Here is a 19,103-nt window from a genome sequence, read left to right on the forward strand (position 1 = left end):
TTTCCTTCACAGCAGAATCTGCACTGAAGTATGTTTCCCTTCCCTTCACACTAAGGTTGCTCATAAATGAAATTAACCACAATAGACCTCTTATAGCTATTTACTGTTGTGATTTAGGATAGCGTAGAATGAAAAAGGGGCAGTTATCCTAAACTTTAAAAAAAATTAACAAATGGTACCCTCTCCAAATCAAAAGCAACACTCATATTAGCGAAGTAATGAGGTGCCTTTTTCTTAAAAAAAAAAAAAAGGAAACGTTCCCCACCCTAGTCATCCACCACTACAATGCTTTTGCCCACAATATTCTGTCCTCCAATTAATTTTTTTTACATTTCACTTTGTGTTGATTTATGTACCTTTTTATTTCTAGAAAATTTTATTTTGTTTGGAACAAATTTTTACATTTATTTCCTAGTTTTTAACCCAAAGAGGTGCTATAAAGTACAGAAAGAAAGAGAGATAAAATAATTAAAAAAGAGGGAGGATAGCATTGCTGAGGTCTAATTCTCTCCTATACAGGTCCAGTGCATCTTGTCAACCCCTGAAAGGAAGAGAGGACAGATAGGAGTAAGAGATTCAATACAATGAGACATGAAAGTAGAAAAAGATGAACGGACATAATAAGAGAGGGAAAAAGGTGTCTATATGTACTCATCGGCCACTTTATTAATGTATACCTGTATATCTACTTGTTCATGTGATTATCTGATCAGCCAACAGACTCGAGTGTATAAAGAATGGTGCAAAAAACAACCAATAAGAAGCAGTTCTGTGAATGAAAATGCCTTGTTGATTAGAGTTCAATGGAGAATGGCCAGACTGGTTTGAGTTGATGGAAAGGCTATGGGAACTCAGACAACACCTCTGTACAATTGTAATGAACAGAAAAGCATCTCAGAATGCACAAAATGGCAAACCTTGAGGCGGATTGGCTACAACAGCAGAGTACTGCTTGTTAATGACAGAGGAGAATGGCCAGATTGGTTTGAGCTGAGAGGAAGGTGTCAGTAACCCAAATAACTATACGTTACAACAGTGCTATGCAGAAAAGCATTTCTGAACATACAACATGTCGAACATTGAGGCGGATGAGATACAACAGCAGAAGACCACGTTGGGTTCCACTTCTATCAGCCAAGATCAGAAAACCGAGGCTGCAGTCGGCCTACCATTTGTGGACCTCAGCAGAAATTTGAGTCATCAGACCAGGTGATATTTTTCCAATAGTCTACTGTCCAGTTTTGGTAAGAATCTACCCACTGCAGCCTCAGTTTCCTCTTCCAAGTTGACAGTAGTGGTACCCGGAGGGGTCTTCTGCTGCTGTAGTCCCATCCGCCTCAATGTTCGACATGTTGTATGTTCAGAAATGCTTTTCTGGACATACAACACGTCGAACACTGAGGCAGTGTTCCTGTCAGCTCAAACCGGTCTGGCCATTCTCCTCTGACCTCAGTCATTAAAAAGTAGTTTTTATCCACAGAACTGCCGCTCGCTGGATGTTTTTTTGCACCATTCTCTATACACGAGTCTGTTGTGTGTGTGAGAAAATTCCAGGAGATCAGCATTTACAGAAATACTCAAACCAGCCCATCTGGCACCAACAATCATGCCACGGTTGAAACACTGAGATCACATTTTTTTCAACATTCTGTTGGTTGATGTGAACATTAACTGAAGCTCCTAACCTGAATCAGCATGATTTTATACATTACACTGCTGCCACATGATCGGCTGGTTAGATAATCACATGAATACGTAGATGTACAGGTGTACTTAACAAAATGGCACAAAAAAAAGGATACACAACACACAAAAACAGGGACAGGGAAACATGTGCATTACAAGTAAGCTGTTGAAAAGATTTTTGACTGTCCAAAACAAGCTTTAAATTTAAATTCAGATGGAATGTCTACAAAAGTGATGAAGTGAAAACCAAACGTGCTAGCCTTTACTGAACAGAGTCTGAAATATCTATCATTTCATTATGTCCAACCCAGACTCAGAAGTCCAAATACACACAAGCCAGTTCACTGTCACTTTAAGACTCTCCATAACTCAAGTAACAGCAGATATATATATACAATAGGTAATATTAGCATAATTGTTGTTTAGGGTTGGTAATGCTTCTTAAAATGCTATTTTACAATACAACATATTTGGTTATAAATAGGATAAAATACTAGGCTGGTAGTTTAAAATACAAAATGTAATTGAACATGAAATTCTATTTACATATCAGTCATTGCTTTTACATATCAGACACAGATCGACATATACTGAACACTGGAGAAGTACTACATCCTGGTGTTAGTCAAAAGTGCATTTGCCAGTATGCAAACAGCAAAGTATATGTAAAAAGAGCTCACTTTGTAACTTTAAAATGTCTTTATATACATTTTTAAACAAGTTGATGAGTTCATTTCTGGACACTGATCACATGGGACAAAAACAAGTACAATTTCAGTCCTGACTACAATAGAATAATAAATATTTCATCCATGGCCTATGGTAGAGATATGAAATGTACAATGGTTTCAAGCTTTTTTTGATTCAATTAAATGTCCAGCATCATATCACCCCCCCCCCCGCCCGGTGTTGTTTTGCTGCCGAGACACTCTGAAAAACCTTGTTTCCGCTTTTCATTTGTGTGGAGGTTTGATGGTGGAATCAAATAATTAGGATTCATATGTTACGTTGTTTACAGCCTAGGTCAACGTTTAAATTAGTGCTTTGCTGTAAGCACACTGTTGAAGCACAGTCGCTCTGGGCCTAGTAAGCAGGTGAGCATGCACACGCGTAGCAGCAAGAGCTCAATATACCTGCGGTTTTATTTAGCCATGGCTTTAATGGCTACTGCAGACTCTTCATTCATAGCAGACAGGACAGTGATCTGTAAAACACAAGCACACAGACACAAATAAAACAAACAGTTCTGTGTTAAAAGTCAAATATAAAGATATTCTGACTGATTCATTTCACTTACCAGGATTTCCTCACCAGCATCGAACTTGCCCTCTATCTCTTTGCCCAGGTCTCCCTCTGGCATTTTTAGGTCTTCTCTAACCTCACCGCTGTCCTGGAGCAGAGACAGGTAGCCATCCTGTATGCCAATAAGCTGGCAAGTAGGAAAGAGAAAACAGAAGTTTTTTAAACATTAATGAATCATAATGATTGACATACACAAAGCTTCCTATATTTCGTACCACATACCTGGTAGTCCATTCTTTTGATGTTAGGGACATCCATATTGTGGGTTGAAGGACAGATATCCTCATACTTTTTGCCGGAGAAGATGTCAATGCCCACCATGTGAACCTTTGGAAAAGAAACAAAAACAAAGTGGAACACTTTTACTGCACCGCTGTCTATTCAAAATAAGTTTACAACATGTTGACAGCATCATTACTAGCATTGTGTTGGCTTTCCTTTCACCTATACCTCATTCATAAAGACTCATTAGAGGGACGTCTGGAAGTTCTTAATTGTGCAAAACAAGCAAGTATTCATCCACACATACCAATGTAGTTGGGGAGTGAGCAGCACAAACGCTGCAATTGCTAAAAGCATCACTAAAATGGAATTTGATTTAGACAGATGTTCTTACGGAGTTCACTACAAAATACATTTATTTGGCTTAAAAATAAAAGCATTCATTTGACAAACGTGCACCCCTCTTAAAATGTAAATTTTGTTCTAGTCCAGGGGCCTGTATCATGAAGAAGGTTTAGGCGGCTAGCCAGATACGTTTTTGTTTCGTTTTAGGTCCCATGAAAATGGCTTGGCCTTTACTGGTGTTCATCAACATAGTAACATACGCTGCACGGCTAATCTTCTCTGTAGCAGGTTTTCTTCTGGGTAGCAGATCGCTAACAGATATTGAACCAATCAGCTGTGAGTAATGTGACATCTGATGCAATGAAGTCAGTCCCGTCTCTCTTAAAGCACACATTACTCCATGAAAGAAGGGGTTTGGGAGGCATGGTAGAGACGAATATACAGCAAGCGGTACACAAAATGAGAAAACATTTATTTTTATTTTTTAAAGAGCAAATACATCTTATTATTTAATACAGTATTCCAAGTGCACACTTTTTAATCATTCAATTGTAACCTAAATTAATTTGTAATAGCATTAAATATTAAGCTCTCAGTTAACATGAATATAAAAGCTTTTATATTTGAACACTTGTGCGTCGAATAAACGTTACTCAGAGGTCCTGCCAAAAAATTGCCATGATGATAATATATATTAATATTATTTTCCACTTTCAATTAGTAAAATGTTTTAACCAACATCAGTCCTGATAATAACTACCAAATATAAATAAATGATCAGGATTTTAACCCTTTAAATGCCAGTTTGTTTATATAATACATTTTGTTTTTTTATGAAAAGAAAAAAGATATTTACACATTTTTCCATATACAAAATGCTAAGGGGAAATTATTTTTTTTGGGGATTATCACAGTCTGGGATATGTCAATGATTAGCATAAACATTTATTTTGATGCATTATAATTTTTTGTAAAGTGTCCAGAAAAAAGCTGTCATAAAAATATTATATAATAATATTATTTTCCACTTTCACTGACTTTTAACCAACATCAGTCCTGATCATAACTGGCAAATATAAATTTTCAGGATATTAACCCTTTAAATGCCAGTTTGTTAATGATGCCTCTGTTGTTGTTTTTTCACAAACACACACACACCTCAATCAACACATACAAAACACACTCTGACATCCATACCAACACACCCACACAATTTTAGCTATATCATTTATTCAATTGGCGTGCAGTGCTCTATAATACAGCAAACAGAAAATAGGAAAAAAGCATGTATTTGCTCCATAGGCTAAACATGAGAAAAATGGCACCATCTGTTGGAAAATATTAAAAATTACAATTTTGAAGTCATGGCTCTGGAATAAAAGCATAATATTATGTAATTCATTATTTTATGCTTTAAATGGTACTAGGATCATATATTGCCGTTTTAATGGGGACATTTTTGTCCATAAGGCCCAGAGTGTAACTATTTTGTGTACAGTGTATTCTAGATGTATTATAGGAACTGAGGTTGAAATATCAAAATACACATTTTTGGCAAAATTTATGCCATTGGCATTGACACAGCCAAAATGAACGAAAAAATTAAAAAGAAAAAAATGCCCTGAAGGTCACTCAAGGGTTAAAATTTAAGCTTTTAATATTAATAAGCATTTGTGTTCTTGTTGTGGATCTATATGAATTCACTTACGCTTTGATATATGAGCTGTTTTATACTTTTATCACATTCAGAATTAGTTTCCAGCATCACAAGCTCTCGCAGTAGCCGCAGTGTTTCTTCTTGCTGTATAAACGTCTTTGATTTCTTCATAATTGAACAGTGATCCCTTTTGTTGAGAAAATCATGTGTTTTAAGCTTCATGATTTCATAGTTATCTCATGCAGTGTAAAATACATTTAATTTAATGTTTTATAACAATCTCTTGTTGTGCAGTTTAAATGGATTTAAATTCTTCATTTTCAAAATGATCGGCCTTCAGAGAGGCAAATCCCAATGACTCTCACGAGAAATGAATCTGAATCGCTCTTTCTCTCTCCATGTTTCACGCGATTGGCTGTTCGCTATAATCTTCACTCATTCATGTGAATGTGCACTAATCATAACTCATGATCAAAGCCTGAGTTGACACAGAATGTTGGTGCACAGAATCATGGTACCAATTAATCCTGATTGGATTGGTTTGGTCAACTTGACCCCCTTTCTTAAAATATCAAGGCAGCTATATATTTTAATGTATTATTAAAACCCATTTGTACTGTGAGAAAAATAGTAAAGGCAAACATGGTGCAAATCATTGGCTTTTATATGGTTATTTTACAAAAGCAAATGTTTTTTTTAATTTTATATTATACAGTAAATACTAATAATTAACTTTGTATTTAGTTGACAGTTTATCTAATTTTCTATATTAGAATAATATTAAATATATGTATAAATCTTTGAAGAGAAACATTTTCAATTCAATAGAAATGTATTTGCGGTCTTTTTATAGCAGAATTTATTTTTTATCAAATGTCAAGTTTGACACGTTTCCTTTTATTAACACCCTTTTTCTCATAACAGACCTCCTTGTGGCTCTCTGGGGGTCTGTTTGAAAACCTGTGCAGATGTCAATTCCCACCTGGCAAAGCTGTTCGTTTCTGTTATAATTTATTTAAAGGTGCATTCAGTATTTTTTCATTTTTGTTTTATGGCTTGCTGGCCTAAACAAAGGAGATTTTCAATGACAACAGTCAGAGTGGATGCAATCAATCAAAAGTCTCTTATAACAGGGTTATAAAGAGTATAGTATTCAGCTGCTTATGTAATCTCAACATGACGGCACCCAGCTCCATATAGAATGAAATGGCTTTGTCTTGAAACCGGATTTGACATTTCAATGTAAATTTTACATATATTTTTCTAAAATACTATTAATTGAATTGTGTGTAAAACATTTTTGATTAGCAAAATATTACTGAGTGCACCTTAAACAGTCACATAACATGCATCACTCACCTTGGCATGTCCGTGTTTGCCGGTCTTAGAAGTGGACATCTCCACAATCTTGCATGGTCGACCCTTTAGTACCACAAAACCATTCTTGCGCAGGGCAGAACACTGCATGGGGTAGGTAGCAGAGGCACCAGCATCGCCTGTTGTGAAGTCCAAGTCAGCATCCGCCATATCAATCTTCAGAAAAGAGTACAGTGGCTGAAGGAATTGTTCACCCAAAAATGAAATTCTCATTTAAAATGTTCTTTCTTTTGCTGAACGCAGATTTTTAGAAGAATATCTCAGCTCTGTGGGTCTATTCAATGCAAGTGAATAGTGGCCAGAACTCTGAAGGTCCAAAAAGCACATAAAAGCATCATAAAATAATCCATATGACAGTGGTTAAATCTATATCTTCAGGAGAAACAGATCAATATTTAAGTCCTTTTTTTACAATCAAGTCTTTTTTGACCAGACCCAACCTGTATGGTGGCGATATGCACAAAGAATGCAAATCGTCAAAAACAAAATAATGTGTAAGTGAAAGTGAAAATTAAGATTTATAGTAAACAAAAAAAGGACTTCAATATTATCCGGTTTCTCAACAACTTATAATATTGCTTTTGAGGATATGGATTTATCCACTCGAGTTGTATGGATTGCTTTAATGCTGCCTTTGTGTGCTTTTTGGACCTCCAGAGTTCTGGCCACCATCCACTTGCATTGAACGGACCTACAGAGCAGAGATATTCTTCTAAAAATCTTTGTGTTCTGCAAAAGAAAGTAAGTCATACACATTCGGAATGACATGAGGGTACGTAAATGAGAGAACTTTCATTTTTGGGTGAACTATCCCTTTAATATTAGTCGGCATAAGCCAACACAAGGAATGGCCATACATGACTTTGAAGAAGGTGCCAATGAAAGATGGCATGGTACAATAGAGAAAGACCCGTCATGCAACAGTATTCCTGAATTAGATCAGGCTTCCGAAAACCCAGGAAGCCACTTGGACTAATCATATTTAACTGGATAAGGCATTTTCATGTGTAGCATTGTTTCAAAATATTAAAAACAAAGTGACAAACTGTGCAACACTTATTGATTTTAGTCTTGTGGCTCAATGGATTTGTAGAAGCAAGCTATATTAGGCAACAAGAACATGGCACCTGTTAACTGCACTTCTGACATGCCCAACTGGTATAAATGTGTCATTTGCCTTAATAATAATAACAATAATAATAATAGGCTACACTCAAATTATCTCCATTAATCAGTTAGAAAATGCATTATTTGAGTTACATTACGTTTAGTCAACTGTGCAATGGTGATCTGCAATTATTGACATGGAAGGGCCCAAACGTTAGGTCATGCTGCAACATGCACACCGTAGCACACATATAAAACGCTAAACACATTTTTTTTTTTTATACTTTCCGTATTCACTAATTAGAAAGGTGGAATAATTTTTATTATTACGGTGGTCTTGTTAGGTCCAGGCAATTAGCACTGCTCCTTCCAATCATCATCACACATTTGCGCGTGTCACATTTTACATGTAAATGTCTAAAAACGAATAAAGGCCGTAGGTTTTTGATCAATGCACGAGTTTTGGGCCCCTTTCATTAGGACACGCGTGTCCTCCAGCAGCCGCAATGAGCTGCCTGATACCCGTGCGGCCTGCTGCGCGCTCATCGTCAAACTAAAGGCCCGCCGCCGTGAAGAGCATCACGGCCGAGCAGGTGCCCGCAAGAGCTCCACATGACAGCGCGTGAACCAGACGCACAGACTGCATGCAGAAACAAAAGCATGTGCACCTAACACTATGTTAATACTATGTTGTCCACGTCGCGAGGTGCTCTTGCGTCCGGAGTTATGATCAAGTTTTGTGATCTTTGTCTTTGTACCCCAATTTAACTTTGATTTTTCCCTCATCAAATTATGTTTAGTGTACCCTACGCCCAGGGAAAATGTTGTCGTCATTCTGAATTACTCGCGCGACGAATGAGTGCAAAGCCTTGCGAATCTTTCGCAAAATGTATCGAAGGCATATTGATTGCTTGTACAACTGTCCCGTCGTTGTTTTATGTGATTGATAGAAATGTGAAATAAATACAGGTTAACCTGGAGGGAGGAGGGAGTTCGCACGCGGGATCACGCCCGTTATTTGAATTTAATCAGCTACTTACCAGCCTTTTTCCACGCTACACGCTTTTGGGGCAACCCAACCACTAGCTAGTCCGACTGGATATCCTTATTTTCTCTTTCTCAGCTCCTATCTGTCTGTTGTCTGGTTTGATATCGGCTGCGCGATGCTTCTGTTGTGCTTATTCACTGAATTCGTCTATACTGACGCTGCTGTCGTTACATGCGTTTTGCTTATCCCCTTCCTCTTTTAGTTTCAGCAGCAGCAAGTTCAGCTCTTTGATGAGGGCTGTTCCGAGGCCGGGGCCCAACGCGTGAATCCTAAACCCTCTTTTTATTTCTCTCTCTCCCTGATCCGTACGAACCACACATACCATGAAACGAACCTCGGCAGTTTTTCCCTTCCTACTGCGCATGCGCTGTCACCCTCGCTCTTTAAATTCTAGGGCGGGCGGGGGGGGCGCAGCCCTGGAGCGTGCATGCATAGTTTGACTCGTGTCAGTGCGAATTTCTTCTGTGAAGTTATTTATATTTACATGTCTTCTGTTAACTATATAGTTCAAATGCCACATATCTGCGTGTGACATTTGCTGGGATTGTTCTCGTTTATTCAGCTCTTGTTGGCTCACAAGCGTAAAGATAGGCATAGTGGGATTCTTGATAGCGTAACGCACACTCAGCTACCACCACCACCACTGCATATGCAACATGCCTCTCAAAGGGGCGACTACGTGAAGCGTATGCAGCTCAACACTAAATGTTTTAACGCATTGTGTTCCCAATGTGGGGTTTCACAGTTTTCAAAAATGTATCGTATTTATTGACAAACAAATAAATAAATTAATAATACTAAGCATAATGATGCACAAGTGGCTAAAGAAAGTAAGGTGAGGGGAGAATATGACCAAATGCACGGCTTCCACAGTCTTGGCAACTTGTGTAGTCGTTTGGATAAATATAGTTGAGTGAAACTTGAATCTGGTGACCTGTATTAGTGCTCACAAGAGGCAATGGGGATAAAAAGGAGACCACAACCATGTTAAACCTACATATCTGTTCAAACCAACACGGCTAACAATCATTTGTCTAACCATCTCTGTGTGTGTTTTCATTGTTGGCTAGAATGGCTGCTTGTGTTGACATGTCCTCAGTAAAAACACATGTGTGCAGGTGCACTCATCTCTTTTGCATTGCATGTCACCATTACGAAATAGGCTACACTGACAGAAGGCATATGTGGGTCAAAAATTACCTAGCGTCTAGTTTTTGAGACATACTTTTATACATGAAGTCTTTTTATCTGCCACTCCAGGTGTTCTTCAATGAAGATGTCTTCTATCATGTGTAATCACTTTTTATTTATAGTTGGGTATAGGGTCTGATATAACCCACATGTGTTTCCTTCGGTATTCAGTGCATTTAAAGCTGGCATTATTTTTTAATACATTGATAGTTTTTAGTTTCAATTTGTAATTTAATTAAATATAGGCTATGTTAAATATCACGTTCACGTTCATATTTAAGTGTAGGCTAGTATGCAAGTAGCCTATAGAAAATAGTCATTCAGCCGATGCTTAAATCCAAAGTGCTTGTCATTATACCTATTACCGGGACGGTCCTCATGGAGCAGCTCAGGTTAGATGCCTTCTTAACAACAAGCGCATAATGGTTATAGTGTCTGGACCACTTATTAGTGTGTTTGAACCTGCAACGTACGCCTCACCACTAAATAAATAAACAAACAAAATAAACTCATTTTTCCTACGTTGAAGTTATTTGGATGTGCAGGGGTAGAGTTGTTGAGACATTTCATATTTTACCACCAAACATGGACCGTGCCCATATTTTTGTTATTCAGACTTTTTTACACGGTCACCTAAAACTTACAGGCTACTTCATTTTGAATGGGTCTGAAACTCTTCAGAATTGAATAAACGATATATATATAAACTATTTATTAATACATTAATTACATTTTCAATAGAGACCATTTTCTTGGTAAAAATAAGCTTTTTTGTTTAAGAATAAGCATCTTGATTTCACCAAAGTTTGTGAAGTTAAAAGGTGTAATTTCGGCTTACTCATTTTTACAAGGTGGGTGAAGTGACATGCACACTTGGGTTAAAAAAAAGAAAAAAGAAATCTGGAAATACCTAAAAAATTAAACACAAAACATTCACTTTCTCAGTAAATTGTCATCAATCAAACTATATGTTTTGCATGAATAATAGCCTAGTTTCCCCGCGCTAAGCACGACGTAATACTAAATGATTATTCTTTAAAAAATAAAAACAATTATTTCTCGTTATTCCAAAGGTCGATAATGAACTTTGAATGACTGTTTGGTTTTCGCGCGAGACGTATACGCACTGATTCCCAATTGATTACGCGGTGAAGATAGGACTCACGGATTGGTCACTCGAACACCAATGAAATCGAGGCTGAGTGGATCCTTCTCGACAGGGCATCGGGATAAAAAGTTTGAGGTGGCCACTCAAGCAAAAGTTTGGCTATTCGGAGGGAGGGGGTCAAATCCAAAAAGAGAAGATGAGCGACACAGAGGCGCAGAGCGCAGCACCGTTTGAGCAACCTCAACCCGAGAGAAAAGTCATCGGTAGGAATTCATTGACTTGAGCGACTGTAGGATATTTATTTACAACACATTACTAAAACACGGCATGCAAATGCAATAAGATTATATAGGAATACTGATAAATAAACTGTTAAACGACGGCGTCTCTCAGGTCTTCGTGCCACGCGCGTCTTTATATAGGCCTATAGACTATATGTTTTTTCTTTTTCACTTTTGGGTTCATTTTCAGCTCCTTTGAGTATCTACCTCCACATATTTGCGTCTCTGAGTGAATGCCATCGATAACCTTAGCCGTATAGTGTTTATAGATCACATTTGTTATTCCAGTTCATTGCGTGATTTAGTTGCATCTTTTTATTTTTATTTTTTAATTCGGCGTGCAACACTTAAGAGTTTCTACAGGCTACTATGTAGGTCAATTGCTTATTGATTTATTGATCTCTTTCTGTAAGTGCAACTTTTAAAGCGAAAACCGTGTATTCCGTCTGGTAGGATCTGAAGCTTTGTATTGAGTGTTCATATACAAGTAGGCCTGCTTTTGGCTATTTACACCCAGTTAAAGTGCGCTAAACATGACCCACATTCCTGCGCTCTGTCACCATGTGCTTGAGGTGGGAGGGCTTTCACCGCAGGTGTGCTGCATGTCGTTAATTAAACGCTTTACATGAGCAACCATTTATAATTTAGTCATCCCCATTTAGATTTCATAAATGGAAAACCTGTCATTACATCTGCCAAAACGCGTCCATTTTTATCGCCATTGATGTATTCGATGAATTTGTAATATTTGCACAAGAGTCCTGCTTTACCTAAATGGGAGAGCGGTTTCAAAGTTTAAAGTCCGCATGAAACGGAAGCTGCGACCGACTTCCGTATTATGATGTATTTCCGAGTGAAACCGTTTACCCAACAATAATAAAAAAAAAATGTAAGCAAGGATTTGAGCGTGTCCATTGGTTGTTGATTTGATTGAAATCAAATATGGGCAGAGCAGATGCAGATATGAGTGCATGTTTGCTGTGGACACACCTCTACCATCTTCAGGGCTGGACAGGGAAGAGAAATGGTCCCGGATTTTACATAGCAACTGGCCCAAAAGTTGTTTAGCTGGGGTGGTCCGTTCTGCATAACGCGGCGGCTCATTGTAGCGGCAGCCCATTTGACCCGTTTCGCAGCCGACACACCGGCACACTCCGTTCTCCTGATTGCCAGTCCGCCTCTGATCGGCCCCAAAATTATGAGTTATAGCTGACCTGTAACCAGGGAACTTTGTTGTCCTTTAAAACTATCGTTCCTTAACCCAGACAAATATACACCTTGACATCTTCGCAAACATGCGATTGAGGCTTTGTTCAACTCTATGCAAGGTTGTTGTATTTATAAGAAAGGGTGAGGTTTAAGCTGACTAAATGATTGAAGTCCTGCATATGCCACCAGAGAGAAGTCTGGCGTTTCACCGGAAAATCAAGTTATTGAATTTAGATTAAAGATTAAGAGGTAAAATAAATGAATCATATGCATGGATGAATCATTCGCAAATAAGTTCAATAACATGCATTTAGAAAATAGATTGGGTGAATTTTCATTCCGACTTGAAGGCTAATAATTCACACACAGTGCTCGCGGTGTTCAAATAAAATACTGATCCCATTTGTTAAGCCGCCTTTTCACTGCATTCGACAGGCGATAGACCGGAAGTCATTCAATTCCAATGGAGAGTCACACGGGGGCAGCGTGAGGTTCCGACCATTTTCGGATCCGATTTGATCCTGGGCTGCGTTAAAATATTTCAACTCGATCGCCCATCCAAATGCTGTTTTCATGCAAATCTGTCAGCCCGAAGTGGGAAATATCAATATATTTTGTCCTAAACTTCTTCAAAACACCTGCTACTTCTGTATTTTTTCTGTAAACATGATTGTTTACATTGCAAATATCACCAAAAAAACTTTTGGAATTGCAGTAAACGTGTGATTAAATGTGTGCATGTGTCATTTATTTCTGCACACGCAAAACCTACAGATTTAAAATCAAATGTATGAATTTCTGCTTCATATTCGTTCATGTTGGTTGTTGCTGTTAATTATGGCTTGAGATGTGAATTCGACTTTTCTTATCTTCTCATCGCATTGTGATTTATTATGGAATTATGGTGATCTTATTGCAGCGACAGGGGTGCAAGGAACTGTGAAATGGTTCAATGTACGCAACGGATATGGCTTCATCAATAGGTATGTTCATTTTTGCCTACCAACCAAACTAGAATGTTTGGACACTGATGCATCTCTCTCTGTCTCTCTTTTATATATATATATAATATATCTTAATAATTCAAGTTATTTACTGTCATGTGCGCAGGATAACCGTTTACTTTACAATGTACAAACTATTTCTTTGTGTGTCCACTTATTATAGGAAAATAAATGGTATGTGGAAATTAAAAGCTGAAAATGGCAAGACTAGAACTGGCAAATAGCCTATATATCTAAATAGCCTATATATCTGCGTATTGTATAATTTAGGTAGTATTTGAATGGACAGTTTTAATGCCCTGACAATAGCAAAGTGTTTTAGGCTTTAAGAAAAAAAAATTGATTGTAAAACATTTAATTGTAACCCTTGCTCTTAATTTTTTGACAGAAATGACACCAAAGAAGATGTGTTTGTTCATCAGGTAATCTATTTCTCTGGAAAACCAAATTTGTGGTGCAAATAATACCTGACCAGCTATATTTATTTAACCTTTTAATATACACATTTGTAAGTGCATTGAACAATTTCTAATAATTTTCACACTGAATATGAGGTGGAATAGTGCCAATGGATACCTCAGAATAACTCCGCATTGGCTCAGACGTTAAACGGAGATTTCACCCAAAAATAACAATTCTCTCATTTGCTCACCATTATGCAATCTTGAGCTCTTATGACTGACTGACTTCTGTGGGCACAATGATATTTTGATGGAATATGATTCGATTAGATCAGTACACTGCAATCCAATCTTTCAAGCTCCAAAAAGGACATAAAGGTTATCCGTGTCACTTGGGTGAGAAATAGACCAAACTGTGGCTACTTTTTCCACTATAAATCTTTTGCAATCTCCTTGCATGCTCATAAGAGAAGCTTGATTACAACTCATGTACATGCTCTACTGGAGTCATATGGATAACCTTTATGCTGCCTTTATGTAGCTTGAAAGTTTTGGACCCATTGACTTGCATTGTATGGATGTTAACGCATCATACCTTCATCTAAATATCTTTATTTGTGTTCTGCAGAAAGAAAGTCAAACAAGTTTAAAATTGCATAAGAGTGAGTAAATGAGAGAATGAAATTTTTTGGGTGAACTATCCCTTTAAATGCACCATATTACATTCCTGAAATTACAAAACAATATTAAAGTATTTTATTTAAAATACAAGCTCCTAGAGGGTATCAACGTCAATTAGAAGATTTGAGAACTTAAATACTTTGTTATTGGAAATTACATATTTTGTTTTGCACACATATTTAATTTTTTCGCAGACTGCAATAAAAAAGAATAACCCAAGAAAGTTCCTCAGAAGTGTGGGGGACGGCGAGGTTGTGGAGTTTGACGTTGTGGAAGCAGCTAAAGTAAGCAGTATCAATCAAAGTAGTAGTGAGGAATAATGTGTGTTTGTCTTATTCCATTTCTTTTGACACTTTGCCTTCGCTCCAGGGCTCCGAGGCAGCCAATGTGTCCGGTCCGGGTGGAGTACCTGTCAAAGGTAGCAGATATGCCCCCAATAAACGCAGATTCCGTAGGCGCTTTAATCTCCAGAATGAACGCCCGGATCAGGAAGAGGCAAAAGCTGGTCCTGAATTTGATGGAGAGGGCAGCGAAGAGAAGGGAGCCCCTCCACCACGCCCTCTGCGTCAGCGTCCACGCAGAAGACCTGCAGCGCCACAAGGCGAGGTGAGGTCATGTTGAATGTTTTTATAGATTCCCGTGGCTCCATAAATTTGAATTTGACAATTTATTTTTTTTTTATCCCCTGAACTGAATATATAATGAATATTTAACAGAAAATTAAAATGGGCCTAGCTTGAAACATAGCTTTGTTTAAGCTCTTAAATTTCTGTATTCCTCTTCATTGTTTGGCATGTCCTAACTTGGAGTCAAGAAAGTAAGGCCTCTATCCAACAGCATTATTGACAACGTTATAATTGACCAATTTGGTGGATTAAGCTGGATTAAGTAACATTTATTTGAATTTTTTTTCTTTTATATTTGTAATCATGTTACCCAACTTTACATAAAATGAATAGAAAATAAAACTGTGCATAATATTAAGGATGACCTCCTGATGTTGACAGCACTGATTGAAAGTTGGGGATCTCTCTTTAGTGAGCATATTGTTTTTATTTATTTTCTTACAAGGCTTAATTTTCACAAGTTTAAGGCATTATTTTGTACTCTATAGATGCAAAGTGACTGCTCTAGGCTTCAAAATCCATTGACCGACTGAAGTTTATGTCTTCACCTTAGGTAGAAGCAAGAGACAAGAACGAGGCAGTAAATGGTGCCCAGCAGAGGCCGCCACCACGCAGGTTCAGACCTCAATATCGAAGGTTAGTGGCACCACCTATAGACCTGACTGTAGCCATTTATCTGTCACCCTGAAGTTTTTGGTTTTGTTTTGTGTGTGTTGTGGTGTTGAAAGTCCAAGACCATAACCATGACTCAATCACTGGGGCGGACCGAACTATTTGGTTGTAAAACAGTGAAGGTGCTTTGAATAAAAGCTCGATGTGATAAAGGCCCAAAATATAAGACATTTTGGTTTTTAAAATGTACACTGTTCTTTTGAAGTGCATGTATATTTATATAAATAACAGGCAGTGTCCACACCTCACATATTATTTGCCACAAAATAGATTTGTTCTGTGCCCTAAAAGAAGTTGGGACATGTCCCCGTTAATGTATATTGTGGTTATGGCACTGTGCAAGTCAGTATTTCATAATAGTAAGTCTCCCTTGTGATGTCCAGGCCATTCCGTCCTCGTCCGCCTACTGGAGAGGCTCAACAGACAGTTACCCCTGCTGAAGATCAAGAGTCACCCCCTAAAGAGGGTCAGAACAATGGTGAGCAGGCTGAAGGTCAGCTGAGGAAACCCCGAAGACAATTCAGTCGTCGCAGACAGAGGAAATCTGAATCCGGTGCATCTAAAGCAAGTCATTTTCAGAATCAAAAATACTGAAGTTGTTGATCTTAAACCCTATAGCTTTGTCCTCACTGCCTGACTTTTAAAATGTATTCTAATGGCAAAAAAACAATTTTAATAGTTTTTTTTGTCTTCAGCAATAATATCTAAATATCAAATTTTAAAATGAGATTAAGTTTCTTGAAGTTATCGTCTTGTTTTTAGAGAAATCTGTCAACATTTAATGATATTTGTACTGTATGTTTAAGAAAATTTGACATTGGGATAAGAAAAACAAATGCTTCTCTTTTTAAGTTACTTATTTTTCTTAACCCATTGGCAAATTTTTTTTTTAAGCATAAAACTCACTAAATGTTTATGGGTTTTGTTAGTCTTGCTTTCAATATCTGTCATTTTGCTATATATATATTTTAATTTTTTTTATTTTTGTAAATCTACCTATGCCTATGAAATGAATGGAAATTATTCTAGAAATTTCTTTCTCATTAATTAGGATGGAGACGAACCTGAAAAAGTGGAGTCCCAGGCTCAGACCTCTAAACCGTCTAATGTCAAATCTTCTGAAACTTCCCCAAAACAGTCCCCTAAAAAATCTGAGGTGAGAATTTATTTTTGTTATTAGGGCTGGGCTGTCTGTCTGTCTGTCTGTCTGTCTGTCTGTCTGTCTGTCTGTCTGACGATATAGTCACTCGATAGATATTTTGCTATATAGTGTATATTGCGTTGTGTATGGGTGTATCTATCATGGGCAGAGCCTCACATTACACTGAGGGAAGTGAAAACCTGGAGAAAGACATCTCCATAGAACATGAAGATTCCCAAACATTTCAAAAATTGAAGAGCAGCTTGTTATTAAAACAAGTGCAACATCTGTTGTGTGGACATTGTTTAGGTTCACAAAAGCAGAAAAATTTAAATGCGAACTGTCGTGCGACGGCAATCCCTCATGGTGGTATTACAAGCAATCTGTTTTATCAGCTAAAATGAAGCACACAAAAGAATATTATGAAAGCCAAAAGATGCGCTACACATGAATTTGGCCATTGCTTTAAGATCTTAAACAACATATGAGATTGAAATGTGGCATAATGTGAAATTTAGCATTATGGTTGATTTTAAAACGAAAATTGATGAGAATTTTGTAGAGAAATGATAAAATATTGAAAATATAAACCCATATTGATTTTGAATTGTTTTTCCATAAAAAATGAACTTTATAATGATATATGGATTTGGTCATGTCGCCCACCTCTAGTCATAATATTGGCCATATATAGTTTCTTGCAATATTTTTGAGCAAAGCTGGAGCCCTCTTCAGCACTTTAATGCTTGCCAACAGTTATGTACATGATGCTATAGTGACCATATGATTGGCTACGGTGTCTTTCCTGTGAGTGACCCCACCAGTACTAAGAACTGTTCCTCTCTGTAGACGCCTGACCCCATAGCTGCCAAGTCCGCAGAATGATTTCTGTGACCTGGAAGGAATCATGTGACCCTGGCAAGAGGTGGGACTTCCTGAGCTAAACTGGTACCGTGTTGTGAAGGTGGTATAGAGTTTTGGCCATCAAACTACAACCGCTGCTAAAATGCATCACATGTTGTCAGCTGACCCTGAGCCAAATTAAGCAGCAGCCACTCTGTATTTGGAAAATCTTCGACCAACTCTGGTTTTAAGTTTTGTTAAAGTGAAATTCTAGAAAGCTTTTTTTTTTTTTTAAATGGCATCCCAAGTATTCGTTCAATTCAGTTTCCATGTGATCAAACAGGAATGCCAAACAGGTGCGGAAATAATGCACAAGTAAGTGCTGATTTCAGTGTGTTCTTGGATCGTACTGTTTTAGATGTAAATTTGGCTAAATTATGCCATAATGAGTTTGGAAAAACTGGCCAAGTTTTTCTGCTGAATGTTTTTATGTAACTGTTGAATTCTTGTCCTCTCTCACTATCTTACCTTTTCTATTGATCTTACTTTTCGGTCTCTTCCTTTCACACTTTTTCTGTTGCTTTATTGCTGCATAGGTTCCTGGGTAGGTTAGTTTGGGTGGTAGGACCTTGCCGGTCTCATCAAACATTCAACAAATGTGCACACAACTTGCCCCTGGCCTCTACATCCTGTCCCTCCCCCAACCTGATCCATCCCTTATGGTCTGGACCCTTCGTCTTTCAGAGTGAGAGAAAATGGGAGAGCGAGAGGGATGGAGGGGAAGGGAGGGTTGGGTTGATGCATGTTTCGACATTTAAAATGACAAAAAAAAAGATGCAAAATAATGAGCGACCTGCTCCAGAAGCCCATTATATTCTCAATGTTTCCCCTTAATGGTTTTGTTCTGTACTATGGGCAGTGAGCAGTAGAGAAAACATGACCAGTTTGGCTACTTTAAGTTCATCGATGAGAGAAGAAATTCCATTCAGTGTTGTGAGTGGTGCACAGGCTCTTCTCTTGCTTATAACTAGATAAAAAAGGAAAAATACATCCAATCGAAAAACAAACTGGCATAAAATTATTTGTTTTTTTTCTTTCTGTTTTGTATGTACTTTTCCTTTGGTGGGGATTATGTGCAATGCTAGTAAAGTGAGTAAATAAAGTATTTGCAAACCCATTTAACTCTTAATCCTTTGGAGTGA

General features: G+C 37.7%; 2 protein-coding genes across 3 annotated transcripts; one reads left to right on the forward strand and one right to left on the reverse strand.

Moving 5' to 3' along the window:
• Window positions 1–406: 406 nt before the first annotated feature.
• LOC127649215 (eukaryotic translation initiation factor 5A-1) lies at window positions 407–9,087 on the reverse strand. The gene is made up of 6 exons (XM_052134223.1): window positions 8,737–9,087; window positions 6,572–6,745; window positions 3,211–3,315; window positions 2,984–3,115; window positions 2,820–2,890; window positions 407–541 (listed from the first exon to the last, which is right to left on the reverse strand). The coding sequence occupies exons 2-5, from the start codon at window positions 6,737–6,739 to the stop codon at window positions 2,828–2,830; spliced, it is 468 nt and encodes a 155-aa protein (XP_051990183.1). The 5' UTR covers window positions 6,740–6,745; window positions 8,737–9,087; the 3' UTR covers window positions 407–541; window positions 2,820–2,827.
• Window positions 9,088–11,186: 2,099 nt separating this feature from the next.
• On the forward strand, window positions 11,187–18,654 carry LOC127649082 (Y-box-binding protein 2-A-like). Of its 2 annotated transcripts, XM_052134014.1 has the most exons (10): window positions 11,187–11,306; window positions 13,453–13,516; window positions 13,926–13,959; window positions 14,814–14,903; window positions 14,989–15,225; window positions 15,799–15,881; window positions 16,301–16,481; window positions 16,969–17,073; window positions 17,908–17,983; window positions 18,498–18,653. In XM_052134014.1, the coding sequence occupies exons 1-9, from the start codon at window positions 11,240–11,242 to the stop codon at window positions 17,941–17,943; spliced, it is 897 nt and encodes a 298-aa protein (XP_051989974.1). In that variant the 5' UTR covers window positions 11,187–11,239; the 3' UTR covers window positions 17,944–17,983; window positions 18,498–18,653. The 2 variants fall into 2 exon arrangements, with proteins under 2 accessions (XP_051989974.1, XP_051989964.1); XM_052134004.1 differs by having other exon boundaries at window positions 17,908–18,654.
• Window positions 18,655–19,103: the final 449 nt, after the last annotated feature.

The sequence above is a fragment of the Xyrauchen texanus genome, chromosome 1 (assembly GCF_025860055.1).
Source record: "Xyrauchen texanus isolate HMW12.3.18 chromosome 1, RBS_HiC_50CHRs, whole genome shotgun sequence".
Taxonomy (NCBI): domain Eukaryota; kingdom Metazoa; phylum Chordata; class Actinopteri; order Cypriniformes; family Catostomidae; genus Xyrauchen; species Xyrauchen texanus.